The sequence below is a fragment of the Papaver somniferum genome, chromosome 3 (assembly GCF_003573695.1).
Source record: "Papaver somniferum cultivar HN1 chromosome 3, ASM357369v1, whole genome shotgun sequence".
NCBI classification, from domain to species: Eukaryota; Viridiplantae; Streptophyta; class Magnoliopsida; order Ranunculales; family Papaveraceae; genus Papaver; species Papaver somniferum.
Window position 1 is genome coordinate 161342730 of NC_039360.1, and position 17487 is coordinate 161360216.

At 34.1% G+C, this 17487-nt stretch overlaps 1 protein-coding gene, 2 long non-coding RNA genes and 1 other non-coding gene across 4 annotated transcripts; 3 read left to right on the forward strand and 1 right to left on the reverse strand.

Annotated features, from left to right (window-relative positions):
- Window positions 1–4328: 4328 nt before the first annotated feature.
- On the forward strand, window positions 4329–4942 carry LOC113361796. The gene is made up of 2 exons (XR_003365330.1): window positions 4329–4487; window positions 4572–4942. It is a non-coding gene; the product is annotated as an uncharacterized LOC113361796 (long non-coding RNA).
- Window positions 4943–6124: 1182 nt separating this feature from the next.
- On the forward strand, window positions 6125–6776 carry LOC113361797. Its single transcript, XR_003365331.1, has 2 exons — window positions 6125–6306; window positions 6397–6776. It is a non-coding gene; the product is annotated as an uncharacterized LOC113361797 (long non-coding RNA).
- A 3668-nt stretch (window positions 6777–10444) lies between these two features.
- Window positions 10445–10548, reverse strand: LOC113362326. The gene has a single exon (XR_003365698.1). It is a non-coding gene; the product is annotated as a U6 spliceosomal RNA (small nuclear RNA).
- Window positions 10549–12207: 1659 nt separating this feature from the next.
- On the forward strand, window positions 12208–12737 carry LOC113361798. Its single transcript, XM_026604914.1, has 2 exons — window positions 12208–12329; window positions 12428–12737. The coding sequence occupies exons 1-2, from the start codon at window positions 12254–12256 to the stop codon at window positions 12703–12705; spliced, it is 354 nt and encodes a 117-aa protein (XP_026460699.1). The 5' UTR covers window positions 12208–12253; the 3' UTR covers window positions 12706–12737.
- Window positions 12738–17487: the final 4750 nt, after the last annotated feature.

The window sequence follows — 17487 nt, forward strand, 5'->3', positions numbered from 1 at the left end:
TCACGTATATGTTAGCTTCGTAATTGTTGTATGTGGATGGTATTGTAATTACTTTTGTCCTTTGGATTTGACGTGGTTTACTGTATTATACTTTCATGTAATCGTGTTTGTATTATCTTCCACAAATTTGAAGTGGTTTGCGAGTTGTGTTAAATTTTGTTTGATAACATGTTTCTATGTATTGTAATTTCCCGTAGAGCCATCATTTATCTAATTCTGATTTAATTGAAATCGGTTTGGCAGAAATTCTGATTTCACAATCTGCCTAAGGGGGTTGGTACATGGAAATTTTCGACTATACCGAGTCTATATTTTTCTTTTTGCTGAAATGATATGTTTCTATAGATTGTAAGCTTTCTAAGGCCCATGTATTTCTACAATTCTGAATTGAATTTAGGAAGAGATGATCAAAACAGTGATTTTGACAATTTTTTTAAGGGGTTGTTACTTGTTAGTACAGTAAAAACTCTATATATTAATATTTTTGGGACTTCACAAAACTATTAATATATGGAGTTTATTAATATAGAGAGGTACACCAATTTTATTTTATTTTTTGCTAATTAAATTATGTAAATGATAATGTATATGAACGCATTCCTTAATCATCCAAATGAGCAACAGGTCGTATATGCTATAATCGAAGAACGGAGGAATTAGACAAGAAAATAAAGGAGATAATCTTGATGGTGATAATAAAAAGATACCAAATGTTATACCAAATATGTATTTTGTTACATACTCTATAATCCATACACTCCTTTTAGTTTTGGTAATCACATAGCCTTCAATAGGGGTAATCTTGTATACTTCTCCGATCTCCTTAATATCTTGACTTAGTCAAAACGGACAAATAATTTAGGACGGAGGGAGTAATATATGGAGTATCAATATATAGAGCTTTTACCGTATATTGAAAACGAAAAGAAATGGGCTTGCTTTATTTGTAGGTTTATTAAAATGATGTGTATCTACAGATTGTAAGTTTTTAGCCATCGCTCATTCAGTTGTAGAAGAGACGACCAAAGTTTTGATCGGCATAGGTCCATAGGAGATTAATTAATGAAAGTTTGACCATCACATCGAGTTCAACATAATAAATTCATTAGACACGGTAGGAAAAGCTGCAAGTATGTGTTTTCACATTAAGGTCAAAGTTGTTTTAGGGGGATTATTCAAACTCAAAACGGTACCATTTGTATTTTCATAATGTGTTGCTGTAAGCTACAGTCTACAACAAGTATTCCAAGAGGATATACTATAAAAATGCTAGCAATATTTTTGATAATGTTTACCAACATTATTTGTCAAACCATTTTGTTCAACGATCCCGATATTCAATTGAAATTAAAATTAGTATTAATGATTTAAATTTGTAGAATTACTATATAGAGAAGTTCGTCAGCATTTCTCGATCATAATCATTCATTTAATCCTGACTCCATAACTGAGAAATTAGTCAGCATTTCTCGATCATAATCATTCATTTAATCCTGGCTCCATAACTGCACAACATAACGTAGCTCGGAGTACTTGGTGAATATAAACGCAAATTCAACATCAAATGATGAATGGATTCTTAAGACTTCCGAGTTCCAAACACAAACAACAAACATTTAATCAAGGGATCGAGTCAGAGTTTGAAGAACAAAATGGCAAAACTAGATGTCACTGTAGTGCTGTCGTACGTTGATAAAGTTAATAACATTAGTTCAAAACTTATCAGCTCAGCATCAAATTTTTTAACGATCAAAATAGAAAACCAACAGCAAAATGCAAACAAGTGAAACAACATCAAAAAATTTATTGATAAGAAAGCCAACACCAGAGCAGGCGTTGGACAAACAGATATGGAGGGCGGCGATACGCGTGAAAGAGGTAGGTTTCAGGTATGTAGACTAACAACCCCTCTTTTTTATTTCCTATAAATTTCTTTACAACTCAAATCAGCGAACACGTAAAGGCAGCCCTGCAATTTGTGAAGGGGGAATCCCCTGTAGCGCTGTAGTTGGCAGGATTGTGAAGGGGAAACACCCCTTAACTTCTGCAACCTGGACATGGTGTAAGTATATCCGCATTAATGGTCGAGAATTCGTAATCCCATTAACGCGGTGATTACTGTTCATCTGGTCCAAAACAAAACCATCGCGACGCGGGTAGCGTCAAGTATTTTGCTTGCGGTAGTGCAAGTTGTACAAGGCTTGGACAGGCCTGCGTAAAACCTATGTTCGACTTTTAGGAGATATATTTTCTAGCCGACCCGATACTTGTTACTAGAAAAGGATTTGTATTTGGATTTGAAGAGAGCCAACAAAAACGCCAAGGACAAAAACTAAACTGAGATAACTAGGAATTCAGAATAAAAAAATAAAACTTAACAGAGAACACATAATAAATAGCATGCATGTATGCAAGGACTTGCAAGGACTTTCATATACTACTAGATTAGTACCCGTGCTACGCACCGGACATGTTTTTCTTTATAATTTCGTGGCCGTGGTGCTTCGTCCCACCCCGTGGCGATGTATTTTTGATATGGTGTGCACGGGGGTTCGCCCCGCCCCATGATAATGTATTTTTGATTTGGTGAGCACGGGGCTTCGCCTGTCCCGTGGCGATGTATTGTTGATTTGGTGTGCCGATACAAACACATTAAATAGGTGCAAAATATGTGCATATTTTAGTTTGTTTGTTTTTTTAACTTGGTGTGTGCGGAGGCTTAACTCCTCCCCGTGGCAATGCATTTTTGATTTGGTGGGCGCGGGGTTTCGCCCCGTCCCGTGAAGATGTATTTTTGATTTGGTGTGGCGGGGAAAATACATTAAATAGGTGGAGGATGTGTGCAATTTCTTTTTTCTTGTTACTTTCTCTGTGCTAGCTTCGCCTCGCCCCGTGTCAATGCAATTTTGATTTGGTGCGCGTGGGGCTCGCCCCGTCCTGCGGCAATGCATTTTTTATTTGGTATGCGCGGGACTTCACCCCACCCGTGGCATTGTTTTTTTTTATTTGGGTGGCAGGGAAAATATATTAAATAAGAAGAGAATATATGCAGATTTTATTTGTTTTTTCCTTTTATTTTCGCGAAAAATATATGAATTTTTTTCCTTTTTATATATTAATTTGGAGAAAAAAAGATCCTAATATAGCTGTTACTCAATTTCAAAATTTAAATTTGGACTTCCATAAAATTTCAAACACGGTAAGTTAGGTTTTCCGTCCAAGTTTGTAATTTTGACAATACATGGACTTCATTTTTTCCTTTACATATTAGTTTGTAAAAAATAGTCCTAACATAGTAACTAGATGACCGTTGTCACGGTAAGGAGGGCTGACCGAAGAAAATCAAAACACCGTTATATGTAATGGTGTTATAAGGCTAAAATTGATATGCATTCAATTCATGGTAGTTTACATAAATTTTTCCATTTTTGTGATTTGCATCAATTTATCCCATGTGTTATGTATCCTTTGTGGTGGTTTGCACCAATTTCCTCATGTATTATGCAGCCTTTGTGATTTTTTGCATAACAAATATGCATTAAATTTTAAAAGTCAATATCAAATTTTTCATAAAAACAATAAATTTTATATTGTTGTTTGTACTCATTGCTTAGATTTTTTAAAATCCTTCCCAATGATATAAAATTTGTAAAATTCTAAGACATGGATTTTTAGATATGTTATATTAAAGTTTGATTGCCAATTATAACCCTGAAAAAATAGGATTTGATAATTAGACTAAAATGTGGGACATTTTAGGCTTTTCATGTCGCAAAGAATACCACCAAATTCATTTCCAATCTTTTTATCAAATTGAACTTTTTTGTTAGGTTTCAATTTACAAAAAAGTGGCCATAAGAGGGACTCCCTCCTACAGGTCCTTCGGGTCCTCCAGTCGGTCGGCCCAATTACTCGATTTCCATGTTGAATTTGGACTTCCATAAAATTCCAAACACCGTAAGTTATGTTTTTATTTTAAGTTTGTAATTTTTAAACCAATCATATGTTGCCAAGTGTCCTCACCTAAATATTGTCACTCTATGAATTCCAAATTGAATTTTGGTTTTCTTTTTTTAATCTTTTTCCTATTCTTTTTAAATCAATTATACGTTGCCAAGTGTCCTCACCAAAACGCTCGTTTCACAAAACTCAAAAAAAAACCTATTTCGACCAATGGGAAACAAAGGTTTCCTCACCGTTCAACCTGAGAGGTTTATTTTTCTAGGCATTTAAGTCTTTAGATTTTTGATATTATATAAATTAATTAATATTTAATCTGTATATTACTATAAATATGCCTTAGTTAGCATTACTCGATCATCATCATTCATCAACACCAAATTCATCGACCAAGGGTACTATATAGTATTATCATTATCAAAGGAAAAACAGAAGAAAAATCAATCATTCAATCATGGCAAAGATCAGCATGTTCTTTAGCTTCCTTTTATTCGTCTTGATTGCCATGCCAACATCTTCTTCTGGCAGTAAGTCTACTTTACTATAGATTAAGATCTTTTAATTGTGTTTTCCTTCATATATATAATATCAACTAAATGAAAATCATTCAGGGATGATTCTCGAAGAGGCTGAACCAGTAAACAAGTGCCCGACGCCTGATTGCTCTTTCGTTAAGTGCAAAGAACCAGCTTTTTGCCTACAGGTGGTGCTTGAATGCCCAAATTATACGCCGTGTTGTGGCTGCCCAACCTGCTGCCCTGTTTATCATTAGATACATATCCGGCACCGATCTTATGTACAGCATGCGTATCATATATACATGTACCAAAAACGTATTGTTGCATAAGTGTCTTTAATGTTATCAGGTTTTGGATGTTCATCCCATGTAATAAACCGTACGTGTATGTAGTAAACCGTACGTATATGTAACCTTCTGAACCACAATAAAATGCAATAAAATGCTTTCAGTTGTACTTATTTATGTTGTTTCCGCTTATCTAAAGAAAACAAGCTTTCTTTCTATGCTTGTCCAAATTGGATGCGTACTATTTAGTATCTTAGTTTAGATACGGATTTCTCTACCCTTTTTCTTGGCACAGAATCACGATTAGCCATCTTCTTCTTTTAACGAGAAGATGATTATAGATAAAAATGAAGAGAAGAGCTCGAGAAAACAACTCCCGTTATATCTAAATTACCTGACATTTCGTATTGAAATCTCATTCATTTAATATCTCTCCCTATCAGTAAAACCTATGGTGCAATAATCCCACTAGAGTGTTCCATACTCCCATATACCATATTGTCCAACTTAGACTTTAGAGCTTAATAATTTGTATAAATTCCACTTGCTCAGCGTTGCTCATGCATCAAGTGGCATGGGTTTGATTAATCCTACTTATATGTTATCCGGGGTGAAAGGATATCTTTTGATTAGCTAACTGGATTTGTAGGTAGGAATTAAGGCCTCTTTGATAAATAATACTACCTAGGTCCCTAATTAAATGACTTAGTTGAAATTTATTAGTAAACTTAGAAATGATTTATCTCTCGGACTATACAACGGATTTTTGTAAACTTTGTATGGAAAACATTTCAAAACACCTACCTAATGAATTTAAATGTGGCTATCAAATTTTACGTATTTCTTATAATAATGCTAATCTATTACTTCACTTATTTATGATATTGGTCATCCAATTAGGGACGGAGGGAGTAGATTTTTAAAATAATGTTTTCACTAAAAAACACATCCCTCATTCATCGTTTTTTCATGAACAAGATCGATCAACATAGATTAACTAATGAAAAATAGACCGTCAAAACGAATCAAACACAATAAATTGGATACAGTGATGCGTGCGATCGTTTATGTTAAGGCATGATTTGAAATGTATGTGTTTACACCTTAAGGTCAAAGTTGGTTTAGAGATATTCAAACTCAAAAAAGTAGAATTCATATTTCATAATATGTTGAGGTAAGTACTGGTATTTCAAGAGGATATACTATAGGATTCGGTTCGTCAATTTTTCCAACATTTGTCAAGTGTCAACCCATTTTGTTCATACATACCAACCTTTAATTATCATTAAAATTAGTAGTATTTGTTATCAAAATTAATTTTTTAAATTTGTGGAGTTATTATATATGGACAAGTTAGTGAGCATTATTTGATCATAAAACACATTCATCTATACCTAAATCATCGATGCAGAGAGCCCTTGCATAGAATTAATAGTACCGAAAAAGGAAAGCTACTCATTCAATCATGACTAAGATCACCGGTCTGTTCCTTTGCTTCTTCTTATTTGTCTTGATTTCCATGCCGACCTCTTCTGCTACCAGTAAGTGTACTTTCCAAAAGTTTTAATATTGATCACCATTTCTTAATTTCTGTCGTATATCTAAATATCAATTAGTTGAATATCAATCAGGGATGATACTTCAGGAGGGTGTAAGTGGGTGCCCAAGAAGAGCTCCGTCATGCGCAGGAGTTGTGTGCGACCCAGTAGTTTTTTGCCCACTATTTGTTCTTAACTGTCCAGATGGTCAGTACGCCTACAAGCCGTGTTGTAGATGCGGCCAAACATGCTGTCCTATCAGAAAGTACTGATTGTACTGCGTTTCGTACATGGTATTGCGACATATATGTATCTTTTCTAATCGTTGTTTGTGAGTGAACGGTATTGTGTTTACTTTTCTCCGCTGAATAATTTAATGTAGTTTACCACATCATAGTTTTATGTAATTCCATGTTTGTATTCTCTACCATAAATTTGAAGTGTGACGTCTATCCTTTTGTGTTGTGTTAAAATTGCGTCTGATAACAGGTAATTTCATAGAATTTAATGTTTGATTGCCATGCAATAATTTTAATGGATAGGATACGGTGATAAGCACCGATTTGAAGTACAAGTTACCATGAATTTTTGTTCTCGACTTCTCATTTCTAATTTTGGGTCTGTTAAGTTAGTTTGGCAATTTTTCTAGTAATACTGCCCTGTCATGTGCCGGCTGAAAGGAAGTCCATTAAACGATGACAAAAATGTTTAGTGGATTAATGCTTGTTCTCTCCTCAAAATTTTGTCTTCATTATATCCCAATTATATTATATTCGGTCATTTTTTCATCAAACATTTCCAAATTGCAGTATCAAATTTTAATAATAATGCTTCAACTACCTAAGATAAACGGACAGTTCCCATCAAATGAAAAAAAGTTCATAGCAAGACGGCAATTGATGCATAAAAAGCACTTTATCGGAAGAAAAATTTATTCCAGCGAAATTTTTATTTCTGCGGTTTTCAATAAATGAACTAATTAATTTACCGAGCAAAACAAAGAGATATACATGAACTGGAGTTTTAGATACCTAAAACATAAGAGTTATTCTAATCCTAAGAATTAGTCCATAAAAATGGCATCCTGAATTAGACTTGTCCGGCGATTAAGCCACCAGACTATTTGTCCAACTATGACTTTAGACCTTCAATTATATAAGCTCCCTTGCTAATGCATCAAGTGGCATGAGTTTGGATCTTATTAATATCGAGATGGTGGAATTTTATATTTTTTATTACGAACAAATCTAAAGAAAGAAACATTATGAAAGTCCAGATAAAATCGCCCAAATGACGAAAATAAAATCACTTCAATAGCGACAAGAAAATCGCTCTAATAGCAAAGAAATTTATTATAATCAACTTCTAAATCACGATTAACTATAAAAGCAAGAGATCTGATCCGGTCCTTTAGAGACCGCATATGAGTAAAAAAGGGAAAAGATGAAGAGGTGTTTTCTATTATATTGAGAGGAAGGAGAGAAGATCCTTTTTTTAATTAGCTAGCTGCTAGCTTATATTTGAAAAAGTGGCTAGCGTATTGAATCAAGATAGGTTCGATAAGACGATAACAACCATGATTATGATATGTTTTTATTGATTATAAGTAACCTATAAAGCCATCATCTATTCAGTTCCCGCTTGTACAAGTATCTTAAAGATTGTTTTAATGAGCAAAATTTCTTTTCTTCTAAGTAAGTCATTTCCTAAACATTAGGATGCCCTTGATCCCACCTAATGGGCTACATCCAAGCGCAATCCCCAACGAAGGAGGCTGATGGAGGCTAAGAATCTACAAATTATAAGTTTGAGCTTATAATCCTGACTCCGTTACAAGCAGTTTGTGCATATAATTGCAATTCAACATCAACAGTTGAATGGATTCTTCGGAGTTTGAAAATAAACATCAACCATCACAATGTTATCTTGAGAACATATTTGATAATAAAAACGTAAAAAGTCAAAGTTATGTTGCGAGCCAAGAGTTGGAACATTTATACGTTATCATAACGTGTGCACGGATAGACAAAACAATTGAACAAAGACTATTCCTGTGCGTTACCTATATATATAAAGAGAGGTTAGTTCGCAGTACCTAATCATCATCATCTTCATTATTTAATTTACCTCGAGAAAAACGGTACGTACAACAATACTTGAAAAATAATTCATTCAACCATGGCCAAGATCAGTATATTCCTCAGCTTCATCTTATTTGTCTTGATTGCCATGCCAACCTCCACTTCTTCGACCGGTAAATTTACTTTCCATTAGTCCAAAATCTTTCGGTTTTTATTACACAGGAATGTTTTTTCATAATTAATTAATCAATTCAACTTCTATTCGTATATCTAATTCTCAACTAAATGAATATATCATTCAGAAGTGATACTCTAAGGGGGATTATAGAGTAGTAGATGTGTGCCCGGATATGCAAGACCTTGCTTGCATTCAGTTCCAAGAATGCACAGAACAACAGGTTGTGCTTGAATGCCCAAGTGGTTCTTACCAGCTGTTCCATCCGTCCTGCGGTGGTTGCCCAAGATGCTGCCCTATTTAAATTACCTATGGACACTGATTATACTGTGTTTCATACGTTTATATGTCTATGTTATGTAAACCCTTGTAATTTCTGCTTATTATATCATATATTTGTGAACCAATGTTTGTAATCTCTTTCATAAATTTAATAAATTTGTGTTTGATGATAACTGTGCAGAATAATATTTATGTTTGATACTCCATATAATTTTGAAATTGTAAATTTATCTTCCGATTTTCATGTACGAGCATTCACCTTGCGTCCACTAGTAAGAAACTTCCTTTCCCGATGTTACATAACATGATAAAAACGATTGGAATATTTTGACTTTGGTACCCATTAAATGGTGTGCCTTTGCATTTGGTGCCTAACTTTGTCCAACTTTGAGTTTGGTGCCCAGTTAACCGATTGACATTGTTTAACCGTGTTTAACCGTGTTGACCATCCACTTTACACTTAGAATTGTGAAATTCAAGGTCCCTCAAATAATTTTTGCATTCATCTACGTTCGACCATTCTTGGCCAACAAAGAACTTTGATGAATTCATCTAGTCATTTCACGATTTTAAGTGTAAAATGGATGGTCAACAATGGTCAAACAAAATCAATCGGTTGACTGGGCACCAAATTCAAAGTTGGACAAAATTACGCACTAAACGTAAAGACATACCATTTTATAGACACCAAAGTCAAAATATCCCAAAACGATTTTGGGTTGAGGAGTCCCAAGTTTCTCAGCTTTACCACGCTTACTCATTGGATTCTTATTGCCTTTAGCTTCAACCCATTCCCATCCTACTTTCCTACGCCCTAGTCTCCCATCTGTGTCTGCAAAAGACAAATGATCCCTTTCCACCATTGTCAACAAGTGATGCTGCTGTACGTTTCATGCCCCCTTAGCTGAAATTAAATTTGAATTCCCTAAAAATGATGTCAGGACGTCAATATCGCCACGCCCATGAGTTATATGTTGATCTGCTCTTGTGGTTAATTCAGGCATATTTGTTATTGGGATACTTCAACTACTTCAAAAACTAAAACTACAAAACAGAAGGCCTTTTGGGACGGCCAAAAAATGTCCTAAGAGGACAGAAAACCATCCCAAAAGATATTAGGGACGGTTTATGTACCGTCTCCTGTTCCACCGTCATTATTACTATTTGGCCATGTTTTCTTTTTGGAACGGACATATTTTAGCCTTGATTTAAATATTTTATGACTATTAGGAACGATCAGGCCATCACCGTTCCAAATATCCTTCTTTAGGGACGGTTTTTTCAAAACAGCCAGCGACCACTCCTATTTGTAAGTTATCATTGCTCTCATTTCCAGGACCACTCCTATTTGTAACCTTAAAAACTATTGCTGTAGTGAGACCACCGCCATTTTCATCCGCAGTTTGGGTTGCACATGGTTTAAAAGTTGGAAAAAAAAAGAAAAAAATAAATTATTTTAGGTTTCACATATATATACGTGTGTAGGGGTGACAGGGAAATCAAATCACTAAGATATACTGTTTTATCCATCTACCATTGATTTTTTTTTTTCATCTACCATAGTTGACTGTATCCTTGAACCTCTTTTTTCTTTTAAATCCACAAAAGTTTGGACCATTTTCGCATTGGTGCATGTTATCCTTGCACAGAGATCATGCTAATCTTCTCTGCATCATTCATATTTTATCGATTGTCCTTGAAGCGGACCGTAGTATCCGGAAGCGAGAACAGGGACGGAAATACGAATCGTAAAAAAATTTTAAAAAAAAATATTCGGAAAATGAGTTGAAAACGCAAATTACTCTTTTTCAGAAATCTTAATTATATTATTAGTTTTCCAATTTCGTAACCAAAAAATAAGTCAAACCTTAAATATTTTAAAAAATGTTAATAATGTGCAAGAGTATTTCTCAGTCATTGACTTTTTTTTTGCCCCTTGTGTTTGTTACGAGCCAACTCGACTTTGTGCTTGGCCACCAGCATCCATTTCTATATTTATCATTGAGTTTGAAGATATATCCACGGTAGAATAACAAAAGAAGAAGAGAAAGAATTTGTTTGGTGGAACTATGGAAGTATGAGTAACGACTTTATTATATATATATAGTTTCAGGAGAAAATACTCTGGTGTGGTTAAAAGTTGTATCAAGATATTTACACCAATTAGAAAAATACTCTTCCTAGAGCTTATGGCCACACCGGAGAATATTTACACCAATTAGAAATCTTTATACAAAGTTTAAAATATTTAATAATAAATTCTATAACTTTTAGTCCCACAGAGAATATTTAGACAAATAGGAAATTGTTTTACAAAATTCAGAACACTAATAACCTCAGGGGCTTAAATAATCCAAAATGTAAAATAATACTGCACGGGCTACGTACATTTAAGAAATGAGTAACTAATATGAGCCCGTGCAGCGCACGGGCGCACATCTAATATAGAGTAAGATCTGAAGTGATATCAACGATATCAAATTTCTTATCTGATTACAAGAAACTAAATATTGGAAATCGGTGAGAATTAACTTCACGTTGGAGTTAAGTTTACGTGGAGATTAAGTTTCTTAATGGAAACATCAATCACCGCAACAACAATTAATAAAACTATTTTTTCCAAAGAAATTCTCATCTTACATTGATCCTTTGGTGTATAGATAGATTAGAGTTTTACTGCCTCACACTTGTATATGTGTTTTCCCCCCTCCGAAATGCACATGCTTATTCTAGATTCCCAAATTGTGTGTTGGGTCAATTCATTTTATTCCCTCAATCTTCATCGTCAAACCAGATTCTCACTTTTTTGGCAAGAATGATTTAGTCCCTTGTAACATATTTTTTGATGTCAGTTGGTGTTGATGTAATGTTTGGGGGAAGACATGGATTTTGAGTTTATGATCCCATGGTTGACTTTGCTTGTTTGATTCATATCAATTGTTACCGACTTGACTTTGTAAACCCAAAATGTTCGGGTCCGGAATCTAGATACATTCTGTTGAGTTCATGTTGGGATTGGTTGGAACTTGAGGTCATGTTTCTGACAAGTTGGGAGCGCGTTTTTTACATGTTAAGATGGCGTTCCTCATACGAAACTTATTTGGTAATGTAAATTCGCGAATTTTAAGAAAATTCGATACGCCCTTTCACGTTTCTGGTTACTAAGAGCGGGACTATATCCTCCAGCCTTTGAAAGAAAAAAGAAAATAAATAAAAATAGAAAATGAGCAGTCCTCATAAATGGGTTCAACTTGGAGAAAGCGGGAAACTCACTACATTGGTCAAATATCGGTACCACAATGTTATATATAGAGAGGTTAGTTAGTATTACTTGATCACCATCTTCATCAATATACCTGCATCATCTACGAACGCTATATACAGCAATACTCGAAATATCATTCATTCAACCATGGCCAAGAACATCAGCAAGTTCCTCAGTTTCTTTTTATTCGCTTTGATTTCCATCCCGACCTCTTCTTCGACCAGTAAGTGTACATTACTATAAATAGATAGATTTATAGTTCACTAATTATACAATTTTTTTTTAATTTATCTAATCGTTAGTTAATTTAATATCAATCAGGGATGCTACTCCAGGAGGTTCAGGAATTAGCACCTTTCTGCACAGAATATAACCCAGATTTACGATGCGCTACTCCCTGGGACCCAGAATTTACATGCCCAGCAGGTCAGCATCCGTGCAGGAGCAACTGTGGAATTTCAAAATGCCTGGCACCTTTCTGTGCAGAATATAACCCAGCGCTACGATGCGGTACCCCCTGGAACTCAGATTTTACATGTCCAGAAGGTCAGAATCCGTGCAGGAGCAACTGTGGCAGATCAAGATGCCTCGCAAATTAGAGACTTCAGGCTCATTGTACCGCAGTTCATACATATGTACCTTTATAATTGTTGTTTGTGTGTCAATAGTATTGTGTTTTCTCCTCTTAATAATTTGATGTAGATTACTACATCATAGTCTTATGTACCCATGTTTGTATTTTTATTCCCTAAATTTGAAGTGGACTGCGTGTGGGTGTAGTTGTGTTTGATAAAATGCAAACTTTTTAAATAAAATTCAGGTTTAAGATCGGGTACAAAGATGTCAAGCCCATCTCATACAATATTTCTAGTTCTACTACTCTTGTGGAACTAGTAATAATATCACTCACACTTTTAAAATCTGGTCACCAATGCTTGCGGCCGGGTACCTTTCACACTTTTAAAATCTAGAAATATCACTCACACTTTTAATTGGGGGCCATAAATATTAATTGGGGCCGTGACATTTTATTTGCACCGCATATAAAATATATTAGAGTCGTATTAATCCGAATATGAAAATACTATTTTATTCTTGAAATTTATTTTTTCTTCAAAATAACGACTCAAATTAACGACCCTACAAAGAAAATAACGACTTTTAAGGATCGTCATTGTCGTATTCAACAGTATTACGACCCTTTTAATGCATTTCTTTCATTAATGACTCTTCGACCATAACGAACCTTTTTAGGCAATAAAGACTGTCCATGAACGACACTTCTAAAACATTAAGGACTGTTGTGAGTCGTCTATATACATAATCAATTCCCTGACGACATTTTAAAAACAATAACGACCCTTTCAAAGGATCGTCGAGGAATTGATTATATATATGACGACTCCAAACAGTCGTACATGCATCGTTTTTCCGCCATTAATGACTTCGAAGAAGATAACGACTCTTTTTTAGACAAGAACGGTTATTTAAAGTCGTCAATGAAAGGACTGCAAAATTAACGATTGTTTAGGGGCGTCATTGAAAACTTCAATACCGTAACGATTTTTCATACAAATCAGGGCAAAAAAAAAATTCCAAACAAAAATTTTTTTAAAAAAAAGTTAAACTCTAATTAAGTAAGATTATCAATAATTAATTATGATTATCACTAATTTTATAAGGGTAAATTAGTCATTTAAAAAATTTGGATAACTGATGGCTCAAATTAGATTTTAGTGACCATTTTTTTATCCTGTAGTGAGGGCCCCAATTAAACTAGGCTTTCAAATCACGATTTTTTCCGTCAACTTTGATTGAAGATTTATCATTTTTGCTATTTCCGCTTCCATTTTTTACCCCTCCATCGCCGTTGAAAAGATATTATATATGAACATGTTACTTTACAGGATCTTTCAAAGATAGTTAGGATTTTATATAAGGTTCACATGCGACATAATGGTATGTTAATTCAACCTCCGTAAGAGGTAGCAGTGACAGGCTGACGCGCTTTAAGAATGTACTATTTGAATTTCGGGCTAACAGGAAAGAAAGTACGTACTAGGTAATTAAGTTTTCACCAAACTTCAATTTAAATATCCTTTAAGGAAATAATGTTTTTACGATAGAAATAAAAATGAAGGATGAACCGATACTTGGAAAAGGTGCCTGGCGGATGTTTTAATCGCTATGGGCATTCTCTTATCTTGTTCCTAGTTTTAATTGATATGGATAATGTTTTGCCTATTCCATTTCCTACTGCATACTGTATTTCATTGTATAATGGATACAAGTTGATATCGATCATTAGTATCATCCGTACATATATAATCGATATAAACTTGAACTAGAATATCATTAGATGCAGAGAGTGATTATGCCGCGGGCAATCTCAACTATATCAATGTAACTGCACGAATTCCTAGAGCACACCCAAATGATATATGAACGACAATACAATTAAGCCTGATGATAAAAAGAAAAATTGTTATCATTAAGAAGAGATGATAATGCAGTTTTGAAGCGTTTAAAGACATAATCATTTTGCAGCGTATTGAAAATATAATAAATTGGATAGAAATCGATAAATTGATAGAAGTTAGTTGACCTTCAGCCATATATCATAAAATCTACGAATTTTCCTAGACCACGTTTATTATGAATAACGACTATAAATATGATTTATCTGGACCTTGTTAATTCCTTATAAATAACGACTATAGATATGAGATTGACATTCGAACCTCGGGTAAACACAATTATGAATAAAAACCAGAATCAATAAACTCAACAAATTTAAATAAATAAATATAATTGAATTAATCAAAACAGTTAACTAAGTTTCTTTTTTGGAGCTCCTTATATAGATAATTTCTCATAAAAAAACCTCAAATATAAAAAACTTATCTACTACTTTGAAGCAATTTTGTAACTTATTAAAACTTTGATTTAGACTTTTAGACAATTCTTAAAATTATCCTAATTATTAAATTCCAAAATTCGTTTTTCTTTACCAAAAATATTATTTATATAAAAAAATAATTATTAATTATATTTTGTTATAGAAAAATAACTTATGATTCCTATAAAGCTTTAGTCCATAACCGAGCAACAAGCTGGGCGCAATCTCTTTTTGAATGAACGTGCAATTGGCGGATATGAAAACTAATTGGGGATATGAATTACTTCCCTCAACCAATAGTGTTTGCTAAGGTAATTTTTGGAGGAAAAAAAAATACTAAAATACCCTTCCCTAATAATAAAAATCTAATAACTTAAAATCAAAAAACAAAATCACATCCTCCATTTTCATCTTCAATGCCGGCATTCTCGTTAAGGCTAGTAATTTGAAACCTTTATTTTCTCCACGTTGAAAACGATATTTTTTTTTTACATTCGGGAGTGATGAAGACCATGCCGGAAGTGATGATACCCATGCCGGAAGTGATGAAGACCATGCCGGAATTGATGAAGACCATGAATACCATGCCAGAAGTGATGAAGACCATGCCGGTAGTGATGAAGACCATGCCAGAAATAAATTTTTCTTACATCACCGGAAGTGATAAGACCATGCCGGAATTGATGAAGACCATGCCGTAAAATGGTGCCGGAATGCTTGACAACTAATATTCAATGCTGTAACTTAATGCCGGCATGCTCGATTGAAATCTATCAATGCCGGTAGTCAAGTGAAAAAAAAATAATTTTTTGGATACTTTCCATCATGTGCCGGCAAAGAAATTTACTCAACATACTATGCCGTTAGCATTACCGGCATGATCGAGAATCAACTGACTGTGCCGGCAGTAGATTTTTAAAAAACAGAAAAATTTCAATTTTGAACACCGCTGGGAGGGGATACGCCTCGAAGACCCCCTGGATAGCGTACCGACATAGTTTTTTGGTTGAATACCATGCCAGCTTGAATTTCAAAATGGGGGATAAGCTCGGTGCCGGCATGGACATGGTACGAATACCATACCGGTATGGCTGCTGCCGACATTGTATTAATAATACGTCCATGCCGGCACCGAGCTATTTAAGATGCAATAATGGTGGATTCAAAAAAAAATAATCAAATTTTCAATACATTGACACATTTACTTGAGTATTGGGTGTGCTTGTACAGTCATCCTCCATTTTTACCAAAAAAAAATCCCTCTCATTTTTTTCCCCTCCTTCTACTCTCAACTCACTCCCCCAAATACAAATAAAAATACACACTAATCATTTATTAAATAATCTAATGATTTTTCTAATTATAATAAACCACTAAACATGGTTAGTACGGGGTAGATTAGGAATTTTTATAAAATACCTAGATAAGGGGTGACCCTGATTTGATATTTAGATCCAGTTTTTGTCTTTTACCTCTATCCCCTAATTAGTTTTGATACCTCCCAATTGCGTGTTCTTTTCGAATACCAAGACCCAAATAATTTTAAAAATACCAATTATAGCAATAAAATACAAGATCTAGTTTCCGTAAATCTCCCTTGATCAGATGACGATTCTTGGTATGAAATCACTACCAAATTTTATCTTTTTGTATCTTTTAAAATCTCCTCCTCCCGAGCTTTTGATAAGAAAAACACTTTAGTTTATTTTTTCCAAACAAAAATTTCACAAATTATTGACATATGTAGGTTTTGATAGTGCTTTTGGAAAAATAAAAGCATTAACAAACCCAGCCTAAGGCTCCCTTTTATACACAACCAGTGAAGCGGAGTACAACTCATCTTTTACTTGGCTGATATTCACAGAATTCACGTGATCTTCTTTTTACTTCGCTGCTCCTAATTTATATATTAAATTCTATTTTATTTCCGCGTTAACCCCGTGGGTTTGTATGTACAGCTTCCCGAATTTTTTTCTCAACATTTATCTTCCTTTGAGATCACTTCTCTTCGCTTCGATACTCTTTATTTTTTAAATTTTTTATCTCGTATTATTACTTCGTAACTTCCATTTTCATAAAAGTTTTGTTGTGTCTCCTGACAGTTGATTTGACCTTCTAATCTTAATAAATGCTTTGTCTAGAAGTTTGGTAATAATATATGTTGAACAGAGAAGAGTAATTGGTTATATTTTACTTCTATGTATATGGTTGATACTTATTGTAAGAATATATATTGCATGTATTTTCTCTAGTCCTCTTATTGATAGATATGTTGTAATCTTATAAGACTTGTAACTTCCATTGTACATAATAAGAAAATCTAATCCCTTTCTTCTCTCGTGAACGTAGGCTATTGCCGAACCATGTAAATACTGTGTTGAGTGTTTATTCTTCTAATCTGATACATGGTATCAGGGGATTATCAACAATCCTGGTCATTATTCTACAGTCAAGTAATACTCTCTTGATTTTTTATTTTTTT

Bases quoted from the DNA above. Each gene is read 5' to 3' on its own strand.
- LOC113361798 (XM_026604914.1), top strand. From the start codon at position 12,254: ATGGCCAAGAACATCAGCAAGTTCCTCAGTTTCTTTTTATTCGCTTTG. The intron at 12,330-12,427 runs GTAAGTGTACAT...AATATCAATCAG, and splicing joins CCCGACCTCTTCTTCGACCA to GGATGCTACTCCAGGAGGTT.